Source organism: Bufo gargarizans, chromosome 7 (genome assembly GCF_014858855.1).
Source record: "Bufo gargarizans isolate SCDJY-AF-19 chromosome 7, ASM1485885v1, whole genome shotgun sequence".
NCBI classification, from domain to species: Eukaryota; Metazoa; Chordata; class Amphibia; order Anura; family Bufonidae; genus Bufo; species Bufo gargarizans.
This window is the reverse complement of record NC_058086.1, coordinates 87,538,801-87,563,715: the sequence shown is the minus strand read 5'-3', so window position 1 is coordinate 87,563,715 and position 24,915 is coordinate 87,538,801. Positions and strand designations below refer to the sequence as shown.

The 24,915-nt window shown below is 42.9% G+C and overlaps 1 protein-coding gene across 1 annotated transcript in view; it reads right to left on the bottom strand.

Moving 5' to 3' along the window:
- Positions 1 to 24,915, bottom strand: part of GUCY2C (guanylate cyclase 2C) — a 576,500-nt gene that overhangs the window by 15,454 nt on the left and 536,131 nt on the right. Inside the window, exon 26 of the mRNA XM_044302403.1 lies at positions 2,439 to 2,515. Within this exon, the coding sequence (XP_044158338.1) occupies positions 2,439 to 2,515 (77 nt within the window). The remainder of the gene's footprint in view (positions 1 to 2,438; positions 2,516 to 24,915) is intronic.

Sequence of the window (24,915 nt, the reverse complement as noted above, 5' to 3'; positions counted from 1 at the left end):
TCGTTGTGCAGTGTTTTCTGCCACACTTTTTCCTTCCCACAGACTTCCCACTGAGGTGCCTTGATACAGCACTCTTGGAACAGCCTATTCGTTCAGAAATTTCTTTCTGTGTCTTACCCTCTTGCTTGAGGGTGTCAATGATGGCCTTCTGGACAGCAGTCAGGTTGGCAGTCTTACCCTTGATTGCAGTTTTGAGTAATGAACCAGGCTGGGAGTTTTTAAAAGCCTCAGGAATCTTTTGCAGGTGTTTAGAGTTAATTAGTTGATTCAGATGATTAGGTTAATAGCTCGTTTAGAGAACCTATTCATGATATGCTAATTTTTTTAGATAGGAATTTTGGGTTTTCATGAGCTGTATGCCAAAATCATCAATATTAAAACAATAAAAGGCTTAAACTACTTCAGTTGGTGTGTAACGAATCTAAAATATATGAAAGTCTAATGTTTATCAGTACATTACAGAAAATAATGAACTTTATCACAATATCCTTTTTTGAGAAGGACCTGTATAGGGGATATCTGTATATGGGTAGTAGTTTGTATGTATATATATATATATATATATATATATATATATATTGTGGGGATGTGCTCGTGGTAGGCTACGGTAGCGGCGGCAGTATTGAGGCAATCACAGACAGTCTTTGTGATACACTGTGACTTTATTTACACCAAAGGCATAACAGGCAATGTGCAGACCACACAGGTGCATATCCACATAGTGCATAAAACAAAAGTCCTTCCATAGAAAATAAACAGCAGGTTTGAGTCACCTTGTTTTGGACAGACCACAGCAGTTCTGCAGGCTTGTAAGCTACCTGCCTTTGTCTCCCTCAGGCCAGAGCCCCTTCGGCTCGTAGCACCACGGTCCCAGGGCTATCCTTCAATGTGTGCTGCGCCCAGACTCTCCTTCACCAGCACTGACTCTGTCTGTGGAAATCTCCAGCACAGCAAGACACACCCCAACCCCATCATCAGCAGGCTGGGTTCTTTAAAGGCCCAGCTCCACCAAAAACCTGGGCTGGCCGTGGGGAACAGGCACCCCCCCAGCTCTTTACCTGTTCCCAATAAGAACCGGCCCGGACTCGCTGCGCCAGCAGCATTCGCCGCTGTAACTGCAATGATCCGGTTCTTACTCCACCAAGGCCAGGACCTCTGGTGGCACGTATCGTCCGTCCATTATTATTCCGGGGACTCTCCTACAATATATATATATATATATATATATATATATAAAGAATTAGAACACTACTACTCCTATCCAGATATTTAGGACACTGATACTGCGATAGATAAAAAATAAAAAAAAACATTTTACTATTGGTGACCAGTCCTCAAGATATGTCATCAATTTGAGAGGGGGGGCCCTGTAGAAAATTTGCTGTGGGGCCCTGTGGCAAACATTTCCATCACTTTGGATATTGTTTAGGCTGGCCGAAAGACTGGGTTGTTCATCTAGGACATGCATTGTCAATGTGCGAGTGCTGTCCAAACTACTGACTGAGAATAACAAAGTTATTAATTAAATGAATTGCTTAATGGTAAACAATTTGATATAGTGCAGTGCACAATAAGATTCTGTTTAGCAGACCGTAATGTGTGCTAAAATGCATACATTCATGTGCATAATGCCGAGAAATGAACAAATAATATCTCCATTTATGGTAGCTTAAGGGTGGGCCCCCAAAATCAATTCCACTGGTGGGCCCTACGCTCCCCAGTCCGACACTGGCTGAATTACATTTGTCTGAAAATGGCCTTAGTTTGTATCATACCTTGAAACATTATGCTATCAATAACACTTTCATAAAAGACTTGTAGTTTATGTCTAATTGATCACAATAAAAAACATGATAAAGTAATCCTTAATCCTTACAGATACACCTGGCAGCCCCACCGATCAGCCCTTTTGGCTTCCCGCCATCCTACTGAAGCTCAGCTCCTATTCAACTGAATGGGAACTGAGCTGCAGTTTCTCGGCACTGCCACTACATGATGTACAGAGCTTTCTGCCTTCAGCTCTGTACACAGTATAGTTTCTGGCCCCATGACTGCATAAAACAGCTGATTGGTGTGAGTGCCGGGTGTCAGACCCCTACCAATGTGACATTGGTGACCTATCAGGAAGATAAATTTGCAATATCTGTATCCCGGAGAGCCCCTTTAAAGGTCTATTCCGCTCTCATTAAGTAATGAGACATTATCAGGTTATGCATCCTCTTTTCCTTGCACTTCGGCACCCGCCCAGCCACCTACTGTAGGGCCCTGCTGTTCCCTGTCTAGATGGTAGCCAGGAGCAATGCAGGCAAAGCTAGACAAGCAAATCAATCCCTTTATGCTCATGATTGGTGGGGGTCACAGAGGCCATCACATTAACATATTTGAATAACCCTTTAAGTTTAATTGTATCTGTAAAATAATATATAAAATTATCTTACACAGATGGAGGTGTAGGGAGGTTGTACTGTTGATCCTTTTCGCCTGTAAGCCAGTATGTTGTCTCTGTACCCCTCCCCTGATACAAAGGAAGAAATATTAGCTATGATGAGGAACATAACTTTAACAAAACATGTATCTATATTTTTTATTTCAACATTATTTATAAGCCCTGGAACACAAACCCTGCGTATTTCACATGCCATATGCTTAGCCCCTTACGGTCTGTCTATTTTGGGGCCTTTAGGGCCAAGTGACTGTGTTTGTTTTTTATTAATATATTCCAAGAGCCAAATATTTTTTTATTTTACTGTCTGCGCGGTTGTTTCATGGCTTGGAATTTATTGTGGGCTGTCATAATTTTTATTGCCACTATTTTGGGTGTACACATATTTTTTATTGTTTCATTTGTATTAATTTTTAAATGCACCATTACTGTTACTACTTTTGGAGGTTATTATATAAAAAAAAAATAGACATAAATGTAGCATTCACAAAAATCAATATTTGACAACACTCAGAGCTAACGCACAGGAATGTATTATGCTTCTCATTGGATGGATAGGGCTTCTATAGAGGTGCATGGGACATTACTGTACCTTCATGCCTCTAATTTCAAACAGAAGACAGAGATTTCTTTCTGTTAGGTACCATATGAATGGAATAGAAATAAATAGAACCATACTCCATCATATGGCATCCATACAAATTGAAGCACTTTTTTGTATAGGGTTTTGTACTTATGATTAATGGTGTGCCAAAATTGGCTTCTACCTCACAGTGTTTTTTTTTTGTCTTCCTCTGGATCAACTTGCAGGATAACAGGCTGAACTGGATGGACAGTTGTCTTTTTTCGGCCTTATAAACTATGTTACTATGTAAATTGAACTCCATTTCCTGCCACACTGCTTCCTGTACATGGTTTATCCACATGCATGGAATCTACATGTACTACATTCATGTGTTGTCCTCTTAATTTGCTCCGTCTACTTGCTAACCTTTAGACAGTGGGATAGTGGAAAAATTGAGACTAAAGCCTCGTCCACATTTCCGCGTCAGTGACACATCCGTGAAAATATCGTACGTGTTTCATCCGTGAAGCTGTCCGTGAAGGATCGATCTTTAGCCCGTATGTCCCTTTTTACCATTCTTGTATCATCCGTAATTCACTGATGTTGCTCAGCAGAGAATTAATTTCCAGAGAATCTCTTATTAGTCTTCAGTGAAAAACGGATGCAACACGGACACAACACGGATGTGTGTCAGTGATTTTCACGGACCCATAAAAAATACTGAAATGTGAACAGACATATTTAAATCAATGGGTAAAATGAGGACAGCACACGTCAGTTAAACACGGAAATGTGGACGAGGCCTGACTGACATGTTTATTTTTTGATTGATGTAGCCATAGAGGGCTTGTTTTTTGTGGGACAAGTTGTACTTTGTAATGAAAAAAATGAATGTTACATATAATATCCTGGGAAACGTTAAAAAAAAATAAAAATTTATGGAGAGGAAAAAACTCAATTCTGTCATTGTTTTTTGAGGTTTTGTTTTTATGGCATTCACTGTGTGGTAAAAATTACATAAGATAATAAGATAATAAGATGCTTTTATTGTCACTGTACAATACAATGTAATACAATGTACAATACAATGAAATGTTGTTTGGAGCAATCCTAGATGCCATGGACAGAGGAACAAGAACTGACATTTAAACTAAAGCATTACACTAGAAAAAAACTAAATATTGCACTAGAAAGCATTACTATTCACAGTTCACAGTTCACAACATATATATATAGCAAGAGCAAAGTAGGAAGTGCTTATGAGTATATACACTCACCTAAAGAATTATTAGGAACACCATACTAATACTAATTGGATCCCCTTTTGCCTTCAGAACTGCTCAGGTAGCCCGTGGCATTTAAACGATGGCCAATTGGCACTAAGGGGCCTAAAGTGTGCCCAGAAAACATCCCCCACACCATTACACCACGACCACCACCACCAGCCTGCACAGTGGTAACAAGGCATGATGGATACATGTTCTCATTCTGTTTACGCCAAATTTGGACTCTACCATTTGAATGTCTCAACATAAATCGACACTCATCAGACCAGGCAACATTTTTCCAGTCTTCAACAGTCCAATTTTGGTGAGCTCGTGCAAATTGTAGCCTCCTTTTCCTATTTGTAGTGGAGATGAGTGGTACCCGGTGGGGTCTTCTGCTGTTGTAGCCCATCCGCCTCAAGATTGTGTGTGTTGTGGCTTCACAAATGCTTTGCTGCATACCTTGGTTGTAACAAGTGGTTATTTCAGTCAACGTTACTCTTCTATCAGCTTGAATCAGTCAGCCCATTCTCCTCTGACCTCTAGCATCAACAAGACATTTTCGCCCACAGGACTGCCGCATACTAGATGTTTTTCCCTTTTCACACCATTCTTTGTAAACCCTAGAAAGGGTTGTGCGTAAAAATCCCAGTAACTGAGCAGATTGTGAAATACTCAGACCGGCCTGTCTGGCACCGACAACCATGCCACGCTCAAAATTGCTTAAATGACCTTTTTTTCCCATTCTGACATTCAGTTCGGAGTTCAGGAGATTGTCTTGACCAGGACCACAACCCTACATGCATTGAAGCAACTGCCATGTGATTGGTTGGCTAGATAATCGCATTAATAAGAAATAGAACAGGTGTTCCTAATAATTCTTTAGGTGAGTGTATACACACTGATTCAGACACCACTGGAGAAAAGAGGTCATCACGGGTTTATGAATGCAGCAGTCACTTTCAGTCTGTGGTAGTTTCTATCCTAGGAAGGGGCAATAATATCCAAGCATTTAGGAGACTGATTGTTTTGGGGTAAAAGCTGTTCTTCAGCCTTTAGCCATGACAACCGTATTCAGTTTGATTATAGCAATAGCAAATTTATATGGTTTTTATTTTTTTGTAATTAACACGGAAGAGGACAGTACACTGCTACAGATGGATCTGGATAGATTGGAGGCTTGAGCAGAGAAGTGGCAGATGAGGTTTAACACTGACAAATGTAAGGAAATGTACATGAGAAAGAATAATGCAAGTCACCCATACATACTAAATGGTAAAACACCGGGTAACACTGACATGAAAAAGCACTTAGGAATTTTAGCAAACTAAGTTGTAGAAACGAGTGTCAGGCAGCTGCTGCCAAGGCCAATAAGATAATGGGTTGCATCAAAAGGGGCATAAATGCCCATGATGAGAACATAGTCCTGCCACTTTACAAATCACTAGTCAGACCACACATGGAGTACTGTGTACAGTTCTGAGGTCCTGTGAACAATAGCTGAGCTGGAGAGGGTTCAGAGAAGGGCAACTAAAGTAATAACTAGAGTGGGTGGAATACAGTATCCAGAAAGATGATCAAAATTAAGGTTATTCATTTTAGAAAAAAGACCCCTGACAATTTGCATATGAGGACTCCCCTTCAAAAAATATTTGCGTGATCTCCAAAAGGACCCCCAATAAAAAGTACAGCTCAACCTACAAAAAATTTGATGGAAAAATAAAAAAGTTAGGTGTCAGAATAAGGCAATGTAACTTAGCTTGGAAATTATATTGCAGTGACCAGGGGAGTGAGAGGGCAAACATGCGGTGCTAATGTTGAATAAGGGCAGATCATTTCACAAGCAACTCCATGCATGCTCTCTGCATGTCTGATGCATATGTGGGATTTCATTTAGGAAAGCTGGTGTGGTTCACATGTCAATCAAAAGAGATGAGTGGCACTGCCAATTTGCATATGAAGACTTCAATTCATGTTCCTGTCATTGACAGGACTCCAGTGCATGCCCACATTGCAGGATCACAGTAGATGATAAAAAGTTAATTGACTCACATTGTATACATATTCTGTATCAGGTTTGTAGCACCTATAGAGTAGTTACACTTTGGTATCTATAATGTTGCTATAGCTAAAATAAATCTGAAGTGCTGTATCACTATGAAAAGGCAAAGTGTAGCCCTAGCCTAAATTACATTCTCTCCTTCCCTGAACTCTGCCTCATCTCTTAAATATGCATAATCAGCAGCTGCGGGTATGGTGTAAATCAGAAAAGATGGACAGGCCTCAGTACTATTTGTGTAGCAGGACTGCTGAGCTGGTGTACATCATTAGGAGGACTAGTCAGGATTTAGGGGGATGACAGAAGAGATTAGAAGGTAAGTAATTATATCTTCAGAATCAGAGCTGTGTAGGAAGGCGCAAGGGGCCTGATGGAAGGTATGTGTCACCGAGGTTCCTGGCCTCGGTGAGATAAGAGCCAGTAGTTTTAAGTGTCAGCATCAGCTAGTGCTGATTGGCACTGTTTGTTGTTAGTATGGCTGTAAAGCTGATCCGGGCCGGCTCTTACTGGGAGTAGCCAAAGTGCTGGGTGGGTGGCTTCTCCTCATGCTCCAGGACGGGTCTTTATTGGCCTATATAAAACCCAGCCAAAGCTGTGGAGACTCTGTGAATTGGTGCCGTGCTAAAGGCTTGAAAGCCACATGCTGGAAAACAGGCACCTAAAGCCTGCTGTGGACGGCTGGGGGAATGACTGCCAGCCAGGTGAAGATTTTGTTCTATGGACATTGCATGGTCTGAACAAACACCAAGACTAAACGGTCATTTTGTTTTTCCTTACTGTCCTCAGTGAACAGTTCCAAGTATTTGCTAAGGAGCATTTAAACTAGGAAAGGGGGGCAAAAGAGTGATAATCCAGCAGTCCGACTGCCCCCCGGAACAATGCCAGAAGATGCCAGTAGCACATAGGTTAAGAAATTACAAGCTCAGAGTCTTGTCTACAAATGCTCGCAGTTTAGGGAATAAGATCAATGAACTTGAGGCTATAATGGCATCTGAGAATATAGATTTAGTGGCTGTTACTGAGACCTGGTTCAATGGGAGTAATGACTGGGATATAACAATACCAGGGTTCTCTCTATATAGATAAGACAGAGAAGGCAAGAAGGGGGGAGGGGTGGCCCTGTATGTGAAAGATAGCATAAAATATAATTTAATACAAGTTAGAGAGACCAATTTAGAGTCAGTTTGGGTTACCTTGCAGCTTGATAATCATAAGGTAACTCGTGTAGGTGTGATACATAGACCACCTAGCCAAGTCAAAGAATTAGATGATCTACTAGTTGAGGAAATAGCTAAAATGACATTAAAGGGGGAAATTATCATTATGGGAGACTTTAATCTTCCTGATGTAAACTGGAAAACCAAAATAGCTAGTTCTGCCAGGAGTACAGATATTCTAAATTCCCTACTGGGATTATCTCTACAGCAAGTAGTTGAGTAGCCAACCCGGAAGGAGGCCATTTTAGATTTAGTTTTTCACAAATGGGAATTTGGTATCTGATATTACTGTAGGGGAAAGCTTGTGGTTTACTATAAGTACAGTGACAGATTCACACCATATAAAAAACAAAGTTTTAGATTTTAGAAAAACTGACTTTTCTAAAACTAGATTAGTCGTATACGAGTCCCTATCAGATTGGAACAGTTTCAATGGAGTCCAGGAGAAATCGGACTACTTAAAAGTGACACTATTGAAGGCAAAAAAAAATTGCATTAGGCTTGTCAGTAAAAGCAAAAAAAAGGAAGAGACCACTGTGGTACTCAGCAGAAGTGGCCAAAATCATTAAAAACAAAAAGATAGCATTTAGTAATTATAAAAATAAAAAAAAACGAGGATGACAGGAAAATTTATAAGATTAGGCAGATAGAGGCCAAACAAGTTATAATAGCTTCTAAAGCACAGGCAGAAGAGAAATTAGCTCAGTCAGTGAAAAAAGGCGATAAGACATTCTTCAGATTCATAAATGAAAAAAGGATACTAAAACAAGGATTTACCAAATTAAAAATAAAAGAAGGAAGGTATATGAAAGAAAATAAAGAACTAGCTGACTGCCTCAATGAATACTTCTGTTCAGTTTTTACAAAGGAAAATGAAGGAAAAGGACCTCAATTAGGAAGGAAGACTAATGAATCTTTTGAGGTATATGTCTTTACAGAGGAAGAGGTTCTAAGTCAGCTGTCTAAAATTAATACAAATAAGTCACAGGGGCCTGATGAAATACACCCAAAACTATTAAAAGAGCTCAGCGGTGAACTAGCAAAACCATTAACAGATTTATTTAACCAATCACTGGTAACAGGAGTCGTCCCAAAAGATTGGAAATTAGCAAATGTTGTCCCCATTTACAAGAAAGGTAGTAGGGAGGAATAAGGCAACTATAGGTCAGTAAGCCTGACATCAATAGTTGGGAAATGAATGGAAAACATACTAAAGGAGAGGACTGTGGAACATCTAAAATCCCGATGAAAAACAGCATGGTTTTACTTCAGGGAGATCATGCCAAACAAATCTTATTGATTTTTTGGATTGGGTGACTAAAATAATAGATGGCGGAGGTGCAGTAGACATCGCTTATCTAGACTTTAGTAAGGCTTTTGATATTGATCCACATAGAAGGCTTATCAATAAATTAGGCAGTGGCTGAGGGACAGGCAACAGAGGGTTGTAGTCAATGGAGTATATTCAGACCATGGCCTTGTTACCAGGGGGGTACGTCAGGGATCTTTTCTGGGACCCATATTGTTTAATATCTTTATCAGCGAAATTGCAGAAGGCCTCGATGGTAAGGTGTGTCTTTTTGCTGATGACACAAAGATTTGTAACAGGGTTGATGTTCCTGGAGAGATATACCAGATGAGAAAGGATTTAGGAAAACTAGAAGAATGGTCAAAAATCTGGCAACCAAAAATGTAATGTTGATAAGTGCAAGATAATGCACCTGGGGTGTAAAAACCCAAGAGCAGTATCTGAGGAAAGGGATTTAGGGGTCATTATTTCAGAAGACTTAAAGGTAGGCAGACAATGTCATAGAGCAGCAGGAAATGCTAGCAGAATGCTTGGGTGTATAGGGAGAGGCATTACCAGTAGAAAGAGGGAGGTGCTCATGCCGCTTTACAGAGCACTAGTGAGACCTCATTTGGAGTATTGTGCTCAGTACTGGAGACCATATTTCCAGAAGGATATTGATACTTTGGAGAGAGTTCATAGAAGAGCTACTAAACTAGTACATGGATTGCAGGATAAAACTTACCAGGAAAGATTAAATGACCTTAACATGTATAGCTTGGAAGAAAGACGAGACAGAGGGGATATGATAGAAATGTTTAAATATGTAAAAGGAAACAACAAGGTAAAAGAGGAGAGAATATTTAAAAGAAGAAAAACTGCTACAAGAGGACATAGTTTTAAATTAGAGGGGCAAAGGTTTAAAAGTAATATCAGGAAGTATTACTTTACTGAGAGAGTAGTGGATGCATGGAATAGTCTTCCTGCAGAAGTGGTAGCTGCAAATACATTGAAGGAGTTTAAGCATGCATGGGATAGGCATAAGGCCATCCTTCATATAAGATAGGGCCAGACTATCTTATATTGGGCAGACTCGATGGGCCAAATGGTTCTGTTCTTATCTGCCGACACATTCTATGTGTCTATGTTTTTATGTTTCTTATGTGTGAATAAACACCGAACTGTTTATGTTAAAGATGTTGTGATTGCCTCAATACTGCGTCATCTAGCCTGTCTACCAGAGCAAAACCCCACAATTGGTGTTGGATGCGGGCAAACACAGTGAGGCAGGCCTGAAGGCCGAAAAGTTTTTGTTTTTCCCGGGCACAAGTGCATTTCCTAAATTAAGCCGGCAAGGTTACGACCCGTATCCCTTGACAAAATAGAGGCAGTCGTGAAAGCCCTCGTGGAGGCTAACTTGCAGCAGGAGGCGAACAAGCAGCAGCAGTAAACTAACCAGCTGCTTTTACAACATGTAATGGCGTTACAAGCGGCCGGAGCATCCCAGAACGTCCACGATGCCTGGAAAGCTGTCCGTGCGGCGATCCTTAAGATGTCCCGCTGAGATAACTATCTGGCAATGTTTGAAAAGTTACCCCAAAACCAGTGGGCTGAGGTCGTCGCTCCGTTTCTGGCATCTGGACCCCGGCAAGTGTTTTTTGATCTTCTTGATGATCAATTGGCCGACTACCCGACCGCAAAAGGTGAGATCCTGGTGAGACTGGGGGTGAATGTATTGGTTTAGGCTCAACGGGTGCACCAGTGGGAATTTAGCTCGGCTGAACCCACCAGATCACAATATTATGACCTGCTACACCGGTTGCAGAAATGGCTGGGGCCCGACATATTGACTACCACTGCTATGCTGGACCGTCTGTTGGCGGATGTGTTTTGAAGGGGTTTGCCGTACCCTCTCCAGCACTGGATTGGCCAGGTGTCTCCTGGTAATGCCTTAGAGATGGTCAACCTGGTGGAGCGCTACAAGGCCACCAGAAATCTGCAGTGGGGTTCTTGTAGGAGGGGGCCAGTCAAACCCCAGTCCCGGCAGCCGGTGCCAGCCAGACCCACCCGGGACGTATCCCTTGCAGCCCCAGTGGTTTGCTGGCAGTATCACAAGCCTAGACACATAAGGGCCGACTATCACCATCGGGGTGAACCCATGGATACCAAATATGTCTACCGCCACTCATTGTATTCCAGGATGCTGTGTGCCACAGTTACCTCCAAGACTGTAGACAATAGCCACCTGTGCTAGGTGGAAGTGGGGAACGCTCTGGCGGTGGCACTGCTGGATTCAGGGAGCCTGGTGTCCCTGGTAAGAGCTGCCCTGGTGCGGGCCGTCAAGTATACTGGCCGAAAAGTTGGAGTTGTGTGCATTCATAGGGACTTAAAAGACTATCTCACCACCCTGGTCTCTCTATCAACGGTGGCTGTCAGGTGGACTCATGAGGTGGCCGTCGCCACAAGGTTACTGCATTAGACTTCCCCGATTTACCGACACTATGGCCGGATATGAAAGTTACAGGTCCCCGTGAGACAGATGTAACCCTAGCAGAGTGGCCCGGCTCAGGGGGGAGACCAGAACTCTGGGAACCTGAGTCTGAAGGGCCAGCAGTAGGGGTGACCGCCACTTCGGTGGAGGAGTCGCTGCCAGGTCCAGAGCTAGCCGACCTTAAAGAATGTCTCCGGGGATAATTTTGGTACTGCACAACACAGGGACCCAACCCTATCCCGAGACTGGGAAATGTATTAATAATAGATGGGGAACCACAACAACCGGGGGCAGAGTCGGTGTTTCCCGGTTTTGTGGTTCATCAAGAGATGTTGTATCAAGTACACCAGCTGAGAGGTGAAACCATTGAACAGTTGGTGGTGCCCCAGGCTTATTGCAAACTCATGTTAGAGTTAGCCCACCAGCATGTTCTCAGGAGCCATCTGGGAATGTAAAAAACAAAAGCGCATAGTTCCCTGCTCTGCTGCTGGCCTGAAGCCTATGCGGTAGTATAATCCCGGCGCAGGCGGGCGTGATGACATCATTGCAACATGCCTATGCCTGGGCGCACTGTCATGGAACACTGTCCGAAGAGTAGCCAATTCCATACTACTGTAGCCAGGGGCGCTGTATGGATACTAGCGTTGCCCTTAATTTTATAAATCCATGAACGGTGTCTCCGAGCTGCTTCTCCTCTCACTAGGACGCCATCCCACTGCTTGCCACCAATGTAATGGATCTCCTGACACCCAGACTGGGTACCTTCGTTGATGGATGCGCCCAGTCCTTCCCAAGGGCTCCAAGCACTCCATTCTACACCATAACCACCATAGGAACAAGGAACAGGAACAGCTCATATAAGAGCTAGGAGTTATAGCCAGGGGAGTATACAGTGTATAGCAATCCCTACACACAAAATGAGGCTCTATGTTGAATCTAAAACAGGAACTCTTTAATGGGTTATTTTTCAGCCTTTTATGCAGGTCTCCTAGCAAGGGACACTCCCCCTGGGGACCTTGTAGTGGACTGTGACAGTTTATATATTAGCCAATCACATGCATTTACAGTATTGAAACCTTCCCAGGAATTGTAAACAAAACCCCCTTCCCTCTGTCTGTAATGCAATCAACTAAATACAATGGGCATTGTCTTTGACGCAATCAACAAATATAATTACCAAAACACAATAGGCTCTGCCTGTGATACAATTACCAAACATAATGGGCTAACTTAATCACTCACAGGCAGAAAACACAAATTTTTCCCAAAACACAGAAAACACCTCAAAACCCCACATATCCCCATAATTTATACATCCATGGATAGCTCTGATCTGGTTGAACAAGATATCCAAAAATCCCCCAGATCTGAGCAGGGGTTCCCGAATTCCATGGAAGTCACATTTGGCCGACCGCAAGCATGGCTTTCCTGCCCAAAACAGCTCCACAGATTTAGGCTGTGCAGCTGGTCTCTCTTCTCCTTCAAAGTTAGTATATGGACCATAACCCTGAGGCAAGAGGTTGGGAAAAAGGCCCCTCCAAAACCCAGTGGCGAGGTTATTTTCGCCTCATCCCCCAAAGTTGGTACGCAAAAATAAAAGCTAATACTTACCTGTGTCCCAGTCGGTTCTCACTCGTAGATGGTGCAGGCGCCAGGTGCGTTGCGCACACATGTCAGTGTGCTGCATCCAGGCACAGGCGTGCGGCGGGATTTTACTACCGCATAGGCTTCAGGCCTACTCGGCGGACAGCGGCAGGGCAGGGAACTATGCCGTAGTTTGTGGGTGTTTCGGTCGGTGTTGGGCCCCCCAGTGATGCTGGGCCAGGGGCCACAGACCCAAACACCCTAATTATAATCCGCCACTGCCTCCGGGTACCAAGTGGTGTAGTCGAGGATGACCAAGATATGTTGGTGTCCTCTACCAGACCTCGGTACTAGGCCTACGAGATCCATAGCGATTTGCTTGATAATTGGGAGGTTTAACGGAGGAGAAGAGGAAAGAGAAGGTCTACATGACAGCAGATGTCACTGGATGTAACAGGTAGGTGGTGCTGTATTCCCCTATATGTAGAGCTGGCTCACTACTGTGACCTGGGTCTCATCTTCTCCTCCAAGTCTTTTTTTTATTATCATAATCGTATGTATTTTAAATTTATCAACTAAAATTTGTCACCTGCAGTCCTATGTAATAGCCCAGATAACAGTGTTAACTTTCTGTGTGCAGATAATGTAGTAAATGTTCCATGCAGTCCTATGTAACACCCCACATAACACAATAGTTCACTGTGTTATGTGGGGTGTTACATAGGACTGCAGGTAACATCTATGACATCTGTACTCAGAGAGTTATGAGATGGTGAGGGTCAGACTCCTGGCACCCTCGCCAATCAGCTTTTTGAGGAGACTGTGATGTTAAAGTGAGCACCGCAGCCTCTTTACTCATTACCAAGCACAGCGCTGTCCATTTGATAGCACTGCGCTTGGTATTACAGCTCAGCTCCAATCACTCAGATGGGACAGAGCTGCACCTAGACCATGTGAACAATGTCTTATGGCCTAGGAACAGACTTTGGCGCTTACGAAGCACCGCAGCCTCTTCATACATAAAGAAAACTAAAACTAAAATAGAGGGGGCCCGAATTGGGTAGACAGTCTCGGGCCTATCATGCACCTTATCTGCCCCTGCCCGGAGGCGGTGCCACTGCGTCTAACATTAGCCAGACTTATAGCTAAGGAATTAATGGAGATGTTTTCGCGCATGGGTCTGCCTAAGGAGGTTCTGACTGACCAAGGGACCCCGTTTATGTCCAAGGTCATGAGGGAACTCTGCAAGTTGCTCCACTTAAAACAGCTATGGATGTCCATGTATCATCCGCAAACGGATGGCCTGGTAGAGAGGTTTAATCAAAAAATAAAAAATATGCTAAAAAGAGTGGTCTATAAGGATGGGAGGGACTGGGACCTTCTTCTGCCTTATCTCATGTTCGTAGTGCAAGAGGTGCCCCAGACCTCTACTGGGTTCTCGCCCTTTGAACTGCTATACGGTAGACACCCTCGCAGTCTATTGGAAGTGGCCAAAGAGGCGTGGGAACAAGAACCCACACTGCACAGAAGTGTTGTTGAGTACGTCACCCAGATGCAAGGATGGATAGAAACAGTTTTACCTCTGGTTAGGGAGCATATGGAGGCAGGGCAGCGAGCCCAGAGTAGGGTCTATAATCGACAGGCTCGGGTCTGGACCTTTAACCTGGGTGATCGGGTATTGGTTCTGGTACCAACCGTAGACAGTAAGTTCCTGGCTAGGAGGGAGGGGCCCTATGAGGTGAGGTAGATTACAAGGTACACCAGCCAGGGAGGTGAAAGCCTGAGCAGGTGTACCATGTGAATCTGCTCAAACCCTGGAAAGATAAGGAAACCTGTACGGACGACAGCCCACAACCAGGGTTCCTAGGGGAGGCAGTTTCAGCCCCTCTGTCTGAAGCAAGGGAAACGGCTGCCACAGTGAAAATTGCTAAAAGACTCTCCTCTAAACAGGTTCAGGAAGCCAGGGAGTTAGTCAGAACATAGATGTGTTCTCAGACCTCCATGAATGCAAAAAGAAAGAAAGATGGTCCAGCTTCAACGAAAAATACTTGAGTTTTTATTCAATCCCGTGCAGATAAAAACCACCAAACACAGGTGATCATCAATTGCAACACCACATATGTGGTATATTGCATAACATGCTCTCTGTGTAATTTACAGTACGTCGGGTGCACATCCAACTGTTTGAAAATTCAAATTTGCTGTCACATCTCTGATGTACCTCATGCTAAAATAAAAAATGTTTCTGCTGCTAGTCTGCATTTTGCTGCGGTCCACGATGGTAATACAGACAGCATGTTAGTACAAGAAGTGGAAAGGGTTAACAGACCAAACAGAGGCGGTGATCACAAGAAAAAGTTGCTCAATCGTGAGTGCTTTTGGATTTTCAAATTAGGCTCACGGATACCATCAGGACTGAACAGGCGTCATGATACTATTCTACATTACTAATATGTTTACTCCTCTTCTTTTTTTATCATTGCAATTTTTAAATTTTATCTTATTTTTCTATGTCTTTTGGCATGTTGTAATTACTATGCATTTTATCTGTGAAGGGTGTCATCAGGAGGTGTGTCCTGTACCTGATTGTGATCACCTGTGTTTGGTGGTTCACTATTTAGTCTCGACCTCACCTCCTACTGATGCACATAATGACTAAGGATCCGCATCTACAGTGATCCGAAACCGGTCAATTTTCTGCATTGCTGTATGTTGGTTTTTATCTGCACGGGATTGAATAAAGCCTCAAGTATTTTTCAGTGAAGCTGGACCATCTTTCTTTCTTTTGGGATCCGTTGTGCGCCCAAGGTTCAGGGCGAGGTCCGGGCTTCTGGTTTCCTGTGGAAGAGCGCAGCATTTTCCAGTGTTGCTCCATCATGGATGCACTTCCATAGTCCGACATTACATTATCACTGAGCCTCAGGCAAAAGTCCGGTTAAAATCATACTGGGTACCTGAGGCTCGGCGACAAGCCATCGCGGAAGAAGTGCAGCTAATGCTCCAGCTAGGTGTCATAGAGGAGAAAAAAGTGAATGGGCCAGTTCGATAGTCTTGATACCCAAGCAGGCTGTCACGGCTGGCGGTGGGGAAAACCCCCAGCCGTGCGGTGCCAGGAGAAGGTAGGGTTACCACTTGGCCGGGACCACAGAGTTAGGGAGTGGGTCACCTCCTATAGCGTCCCTAACGCTGACCCTGTCTCCTGTCTGTATGAGCCGACCTTGGTGGTAGGAGGGCTCATACGCCGGAACCTAAAAGTCCCTACAAGCCCTCAAGTCGGCCCTGAACTAGGGGACAGAGTAAGACGACCTGCTCCTCCTAGACACGGAGGAGCAGGAGTCTCAACGGCCAAGCAACACAGGGGGATACAAAAACAGCTATGGCAGTGGCAGGCAAATGGAAACAACTCATCACTCACCTGCCACAGACAACACAACCAGGAACCCATGTGCAGGTGCTGTAAGTACAAGACAACAACGGACACAGCACACACCAGACATCACACAGGAACCCTGGACCATAGGCTGCAATAACACAATCCCATTCACACCTAAATAACCCCGTGAAACATAGAATTTACTGACAAAGGTTTATGACCAGAAGGATGGTCCCCACCAAGCAGATGGAGGAGACAGGAGGCTGCTCCAGCCAGCATGGCTGAGAGCAACCTACTGAACCCAGCCAGGGACTGAGGCTTTATAGGCCAAGAGGCCACACCCAACGGTCAGAACACACCCAGTGACATCACACCCACACTGGGAAGGAAATTAACCCTTCCAGCACCACAGAAGGGAAACTCACATAAAGGGGAAAGCTCACAACCTCACTCACCTGTCTCCGACGGCAACGGCATGCGTGGCAACCGTGTCCTCCAGAACAGCCAACAGGCTGAGACACTTCCACAGCATGCAAACATCACCAGACGTTGCCGCGGACAACCGCAGGTGAAGGGAGGAGTCCAGGTGCATACTAAACATTACCTCGTGCACAACAAACAAACAAGGAAGTGCACAATATCACACGTTGCCAAGGGCAACCGCACACATGCCTATTGTCCGCGGCAACCGCACCTGAGGCAAACAACTAAGTGCCCCCAGCTGCGGTTGACAACACCAAGCCGCGGGCAACCGCATGCGGCTCCCAAGGAGTCACGACCATGACCAAGGGTCGTGACACAGGCGAGGACACTGTGGTTCTGGAACGACTCCCGCAAAATGAATGAGGTGTCCAAGTTTGACGCGCATCCCATGCTTCGAGTGGATGAGCTTATTGAGAGGTTGGGCCAAGCCCTGGTATTAGTGTTGGACCTCACCAAAGGGTACTGGCAGGTACCCTTGACCGAGGCTGCCATGGAAAAAACGGCTTTACCACGCGAGAGGGGCTGTATCAGTACAAGGTATTACCCTTTGGTCTACAAGGCGCTCCAGCCAAGTTTCAAAGGCTAATGGACATTGTACTACGTCCACATCGTCGGTACGCTTCGGCGTACCTGGATAAAATCGTTATCCACAGCACCAAGTAGGAAAGTTACCTACCTAAAATACAGGCTGTAGTGGACTCCCTTAGGAAGGGTGGCTTAACCACTATTCCGAAAAAGTGTGTGATAGGGTTAGAAGAGACCAAGTACCTGGTGTATGTAATTGGCCGCGAAATTATCAAACCTCAGGTGAACTAAATTGAGGCAATTAGGAATTGGCCCTGACCTGTCACTACTCGGCAAGTAAAGTCGTTCCTGGGTATGATGCGGTACTATATGAGGTTTGTCCCCAATTTTGCTACAGTCGCCGCACCATTGACAGGCCTTTTGAAGGGACACAAGTCAGTGACGGTTCAGTGGAATGAGCAGGTGGAAAAGGCTTTTTCTGCTTTGAAGTCTACCCTGTGTGTATCCCAGGTATTGGTGATGCCTGACTTCAAGAGGGACTTTGTGGTACAGACCGATGCTTTTGAAGTAGGCCTCGGAGCTGTATTCTCTCAGGACGTCAATGCAGAGACTAGGTACAGTATAGTGGAGAGAGAGTACCTGGCCATCAAATGGGCACTCAAGTATTTCCGCAATTATCTGTTGGGGAGAAAGTTCCATCTGGTGACTTGCCACTCCCCTCTCAAGCAGATGAGCCAGGCCAAAGGAAGGAATGCTCAGTCACCAGGTGGTTCTTGTCATTACAAAACTATATAAAAAATTGTGGAACATAGGGCCTGCAGGTTACAGGGAAACACAGATGCCCTGTCTCGGGTACACTGTCTGGCAGGTGTTAACCCCCTCAGGGTTGAACAAAGGTGGGGGTATGTAGGAAAGTGCAAGGCGCCGTCATTGATGGAAGGTATGTGTCACCGAGGTTCCTGGAGTCGGTAGTTTTAAGTGTCAGCAGCAGCTAGTGCTGATTGAGACAGTTTTTTTGTTAGTATGGCTATAAAGCCGATCCGGGATGGCTCTTACTAGGAGTAACCAAAGTGCTGGGTGGGTGGCTTCTCCCCACGCTCCAGGACCGGTCTATATTGGCCTATATAAAACCCAGCCAGCAGTCTCAGCTGGGTTGGTTGATCCTCCATCTGACAGAGAAGCTGTGGAGACTCTGTTTTGGGATCTGTGAATTGGTGCCGTGCTAAAGGCTTGAAAGCAGCATGCTGGAAATGTCACCACTTCAGCCAGGAACCGTTGAGGACCAGAGCTTAGAGCTGGAAGGACCAGGGAGAAAAAGGGTGAGTATTGAAACTTAGAAACATAGAATGTGTCGGCAGATAAGTACCATTTGGCCCATCTAGTCTGCCCAATATACTAAATACGATGAATAGCCCTTGGCTCTATCTTATATGAAAGGTGGCCTTATGCCTATCCCATGCATGCTTAAACTACTTCACTGTATTTGCAGCTACCACTTCTGCAGGAAGGCTATTCCATGCATCCACTACTCTCTCAGTAAAGTAATACTTCCTGATATTATTTTAAACCTTTGCCCCTCTAATTTAAAATTATGTCCTCTCGTAGCAGTTTTTCTTCTTTTAAATATTCTCTCCTCTTTTACCTTGTTGATTCCCTTTATGTATTTAAAAGTTTCTATCATATCCCACCTGCCTCATCTTTCTTCTAAGCTATACATGTTAAGGTCCTTTAATCTTTCCTGGTAAGTTTTATCCTGCAATCCATGTACTAGTTTAGTAGCTCTTCTCTGAACTCTCTCCAAAGTATCAATATCCTTCTGGAGATATGGTCTCCAGTACTGATCACAATACTCCAAATGAGGTCTCATTACTGCTCTGTAGAGCGGCATGAGCACCTCCCTTTTCCTACTGGTAATGCCTCTCCCTATACACCCAAGCATTATGCTAGCATTTCCTGCTGCTCTATGACATTGTCTGCCTACCTTTAAGTCTTATGAAATAATGACCACTGATTTCATATTCTGCTCTTGGGTTTTTACGCCCCAGGTGCATTATCTTGCACTTATCAACATTACATTTTAGTTGCCAGATTTTTGACCATTCCTCTAGTTTTCCTAAATCCTTTTCCATTTGGTGTATCCTTCCAGTAACATCAACCCTGTTACAAATCTTTGTGTCATCAGCAAAAAGACACACCTTACCATCAAGGCCTTCTGCAATTTCGCTGATAAAGATACTAAACAATATGGGTCCCAGAACAGATCCCTGAGGTACCCTACTGGTAACAAGACCTTGGTCTGAATATATCCATTGACTACAACCCTCTGTTGTCTGTCCCTCAGCCACTGCCTAATCCATTCAACAATATGGGAGTCCACGCACAAAGACTGCAATTTATTTATAAGCCTTCTATGTGGGACAGTATCAAAAGCCTTACTAAAGTCCAGATAAGCGATGTCTACTGCACATCCGCCATCTATTATTTTAGTCAACCAATTAGAAAAATCAATAAGATTAGTTTGACATGATCTCCCTGAAGTAAACCCATGCTGTTTTTCATATTTTAATCCATGGGATTTTAGGTGTTCCACAATCCTCTCCTTAAGTATGTTTTCTATTAATTTCCCCACTATTGATGTCAGGCTTACTGGCCTATAGTTGCCCGATTCCTCCCTACTACCTTTCTTGTGAATGGGCACATTTGCCAATTTCCAATCTTCTGGGATGACTCCTGTTGCCAGTGATTGGTTAAATAAATATGTTAATGGTTTTGCTAGTTCGCTTCTGAGCTCTTTTAATAGCTTTGGGTGTATCCCATCAGGCCCCTGTGACTTATTTGTATTAATTTTAGACAGCTGACTTCCTCTTAGTCTTCTTTCCTAACTGAGGTCCTTTTCCTTTTTAAAAACTGAACAGAAGTATTCATTGAGGCAGTCAGCTAGTTCTTTATCTTCTTCCATATACCTTCCTTTTTTTGTTTTTAATTTATTAATTCTTTGTTTTAGTTTCCTTTTTTCATTTATGTATCTAAAGAATGTCTTATCACCTTTTTTCACTGACTGAGCTAATTTCTCTTCTGCCTGTGCTTTAGAAGCTCCTATAACTTTATAACTTGTTTGGCCTCTCTCTCCCTAATCTTATAAATTTTCCTGTCAGCCGTGTTTTTTTTATTTTTTATAATTGCTAAATGCTATACTTTTGTTTTTTATGATTTGGCCATTTCTGCTGAGTACCATAGTGGTCTCTTCCTTTTTTTGCTTTTACTGACAAGCCTAATGCAATTTTCTGTTGCCTTCAATAGTGCCACTTTTAAGTAGTCCCATTTCTCCTGGACTCCATTGAAACTGTTTCAATCTGATAGAACTCGTATACCACTAATCTAATTTTAGAAAAGTCAGTTTTTCTAAAATCTAAAACTTTTGATTTTGTGTGGTGTGAATTAGTCACTGTACTTATAGTAAACCACACTGACTGGTGATCACTAGATCCCAAGCTTTCCCCTACAGTAATATCAGATACCAAATTCCCATTTGTTAAAAACTAAATCTAAAATGGCCTCCATCCGGGTTGGCTCCTCAACTACTTGCTGTAGAAATAATCCCAGTAGGGAATTTAGAATATCTATACTCCTGGCAGAACTAGCTATTTTGGTTTTCCACTTTACATCAGGAAGATTAAAGTCTCCCATAATGATAACTTCCCCCTTCAATGTCATTTTAGCTATTTCCTAAACTAGTAGATCATCTAAGTCTTTGATTTGGCTAGGTGTTCTATATATCACATTGACTTTAGTTATTTTGCCACATTCACAGGATTTTTTATTATTTAACTCGGATAACTGTTATAAGTTATTACTATACCAAGTACTGTAATATTGCAATATGGAATATAATGTGTGTTTAGTATTTTTGTATTTATTGTTATAAGCAGGTTACAATAAATCATTTAGATATTGCATTACTATTTAACCGCTTAAGGACTCAGCCTTATTTCACATTAAGGGCCAAGCCATTTTTTGCAAATCTGACCAGTGTCACTTTATGTGGTGATAACTTTAAAACGCTTTTACTTATCAGGCCATTCTGAGATTTTTTTTTTTCGTCAAATAGTGTACTTCATAACACTGGTAAAATGGAGTAAAAAAAAATTCATTTTTATTTATAAAAAAAATACAAAATTTACCCAAATTTTGGAAAAATTACCAAATTTTAATTTCTCTACTTCTATAATACATAGTAATACCTCCGAAAATAGTTAATAGTTTACATTCCCCATATGTCTACTTCCTGTTTAGATAATTTTGGGAATGCCATTTTATTTTTTGGGGACGTTACAAGGCTTAGAAGTTTAGATGCAAATCTTGAAAATTTTCAAAAACCCACTTTTTAGGGACCAGTTCAGGTCTGAAGTCACTTTGTGAGGCTTACACAATAGAAACTACCTAAAAGTGAGCCCATTCTAGAAACTACACCCCTCAATGTATTCAAAACTGATTTTACAAACATTATTAACCCTTTAAGTGTTCCCCAAGAGTGGATGGCAAATGGAAATAGAATTTCAATTTTTTGCCAAATTTTAATTTTATTCCATTTTTTCCACTAACAAAGCAAGGTTTAACAGACAAACAAAACTCAATATTTATTGCCCTGACTCTTCGGTTTACAGAAAAATCCGATATGTGGTCGTACACAACTGTACGGCCCCACGTCAGGGAGTAGAGGGAAAGGAGCGTTGTGTGGTTTTTGGAAGGTCAGATTTCACTGGACTGGTTTATTTACACCATGTCTAATTGAAGCCCCCCTTATGCACCCCTAGAGTAGAAACTCCCCAAAAATTGACCCCATTTTGGAAACTACGGGATAAAGTGGCAGTTTTTTTGGTACTATTTTAGGGTACATATGATTTTTGGTTGCTCTATATTGCACTGTTTGTGAAGCAAATAACAAAAAAAATAGAAATTCTGAAATTTCATCTCCATTTGCCATTGACTCTTGTGGAACACTTAAAGGGTTAACAAAGTTTGTAAAATCAGTTTTGAATACCTTGAGGGTCAAAAAACAAGTCCAGCAAAATCTGCCTTCCAAAATCCATATGACATTCCTTTTTTTCTGCGCCCTGCCGTGTGGCCATACAGCAGTTTACGACCATGTATGGGGTGTTTCTGTAAACTACAGAATCTGGGCAATAAATTTTGAGTTTTGTTTGGCTGTTAACTCTTGCTTTGTTACGGGAAAAAATGGATTAAAATGGAAAATTTGCCCAAAAATACCTGTTTTGGCACCGTTTCTATTTTTGATTATTTACAATGTTCATCTGACAGATTAGATCATGTGCTTTTTTTATAGAGCAGGTTGGTACGGATGCAGGGATACCTAATATGTTTACTTTTTTAAATGTATTAAATTTTTACAGAATAATATCATTTTTGAAACCAAAAAAATCTTTTTAGTGTCTCCATAGTCTGAGCGCCATATTTTTTTTTCTTTTTGGGGCGCTAGTTTTAGTTAGGGTCTCATTTTTTGCAGGATGAGATGACTGTTTTAATGGTATGATTTTGGGGTGTGTATACCTTTTTGATCGCTTGCTATTACACTTTTTGTGATGTAAGGTGACAAAATTATGCTTTTTTTTTTTACACCATTTTTTTATTTTATTTTTACGTTGTTTACCTGAGGTGTTAGATCATGTGATATTTTTATAGAGCAGGTTCTTATGGACACGGCAAAACCTAATATGTATCCTTTTTTTTGTTTATTAGGTTTTACACAATAATATCATTTTTGAAACCAAAAAAACTTGTTTTGGTGTCTCCATAGTCTGAGAGCCATAGTTTTTTTTATTTTTTAAGCTATTGTCTCATCTAGGGGCTCATTTTTTGCAGGATGAGGCGACGGTTTTAGTAGTATTATTTTGGCTTACATACAACATTTTTGATTACTTTTATTAACTTTTTTGTGAAGTAGGGTGGGCAAAATAAAAATTTTTATGGCATTCACCGTGCCGGGAATGTAACATGACGGTTTTATAGATCAGGTCGTTAGGGATAATCAGGGATAAATGTGTTTTTTATTTTATCTTTTTTTCACTTTTAATTTTATATTTTTTTTACCCAGACCCACTTGGTTTTTGAAGATCCAGTGGGTCTGAATTCTGTATAATACAGTACAGTACACTTTATACTGTAGTATATCCCCCCCAGTCACGGACCGCAGGGATCAGAAACTTGCATAAGCGCTACAAACCGCAGGTCTGAATTGACCTGCGATTTGTAGCGATCGGCAATGCGGGGGGGTCTTGTGACACAGGGTGCCTGCTGATTGATTTCAACAGGCACCACGTTCTGATTGGAAATACACAGGGCGTACTGGTATGTGTGTCCTTAAGTACTGGGACATCAGGACGTACCTGTACGCCCTGTGTCCTTAAGGGGTTAAAGGGTTTCTGTCACTAGAATTACCCTATTAATTAGCGATATGCTAATTTCAGCAGACCCTAACTAGCCTTTTCCTACTTTTATCTTTGCCCCGTTACTCCACAAATATAACTTTTATAATAAGCTAATTGGCCTCCAGGTGCCGGTGGGGGCGTTGCCCCTGGTCCTAGAGGCTCCGTTCACCCAGCTCTGGCCACACCCTGCTACACTAGCTTGACAGGGCCAGGCAGCCTTCACCTCCAACTGCCAGCCCTGTGCGATGGGGAAATCTTGTGCCGACGCAGGTACAGTGAGGAAGCCGGCAGCCGGCGAGCGCCCTTCACTCACTGCGCCTGCGCTGAATACTGAACAGGACTGAACAGCGCGAGATTTACATGGCAGACAGGGCCGGCAGTAGGAAACCAACACTGCCTTGCCCTGTCAATCTAGTCTAGCAATGCATGGCCAGAGGTGGAACGGATCCTCTAGAAGCAGGGGCAATGCCCCCCTGCACCTAGAGCATGGGTGTCAAACTCAAATTCATCGGGGGCCGCATCAGCAGTTTGGTCACCCTCAAAGGGCCGGTTGTATCTGTAGGACTATGTGTCCACTCTTTATTATCATAAATTATTGTCACTGCATTCAATTATTACTGTTTTTTGTAATAATGTAAGTAATAACTAGCTCTGAAAGCTTGACCTGCAAGCGCTGACTGGGGTCACATAGCATTATACTGATTTATGATGCTATGTAACCCTTACAGTTCTGGAATGTGTTGGATAACACTGACATAATGCTGTCAGTGCTATCCAACACATTCCAGAACTATATTTTTTGCCCTATAAGACGCACCGGCCCATAAGACGCACCTAGGTTTTTGAGGAGGAAAATAATAAAAAAAAAAATTTGAACCAAAATGTGTGCTTTTGGTGGGTTTTGAACTAATTGTGGTCTGTGGGTGGCACTGTTATGAGGGATCTGTGGATGGCACTGTTATGGGGGATCTGTGGGTGACACACTGCTATGGGGGTACTGTGGATGACACACTGTTATGAGGGACCTGTGGGTGACACACTGTTATGGGGGATCTGTGGGTGACGCACTGTTATGGGGGATCTGTGGGTGATGCACTGTTATGGGGGATCTGTGGGTGATGCACTGTTATGGGGGATCTGTGGGTGACGCACTGTTATGGGGGATCTGTGGGTGAC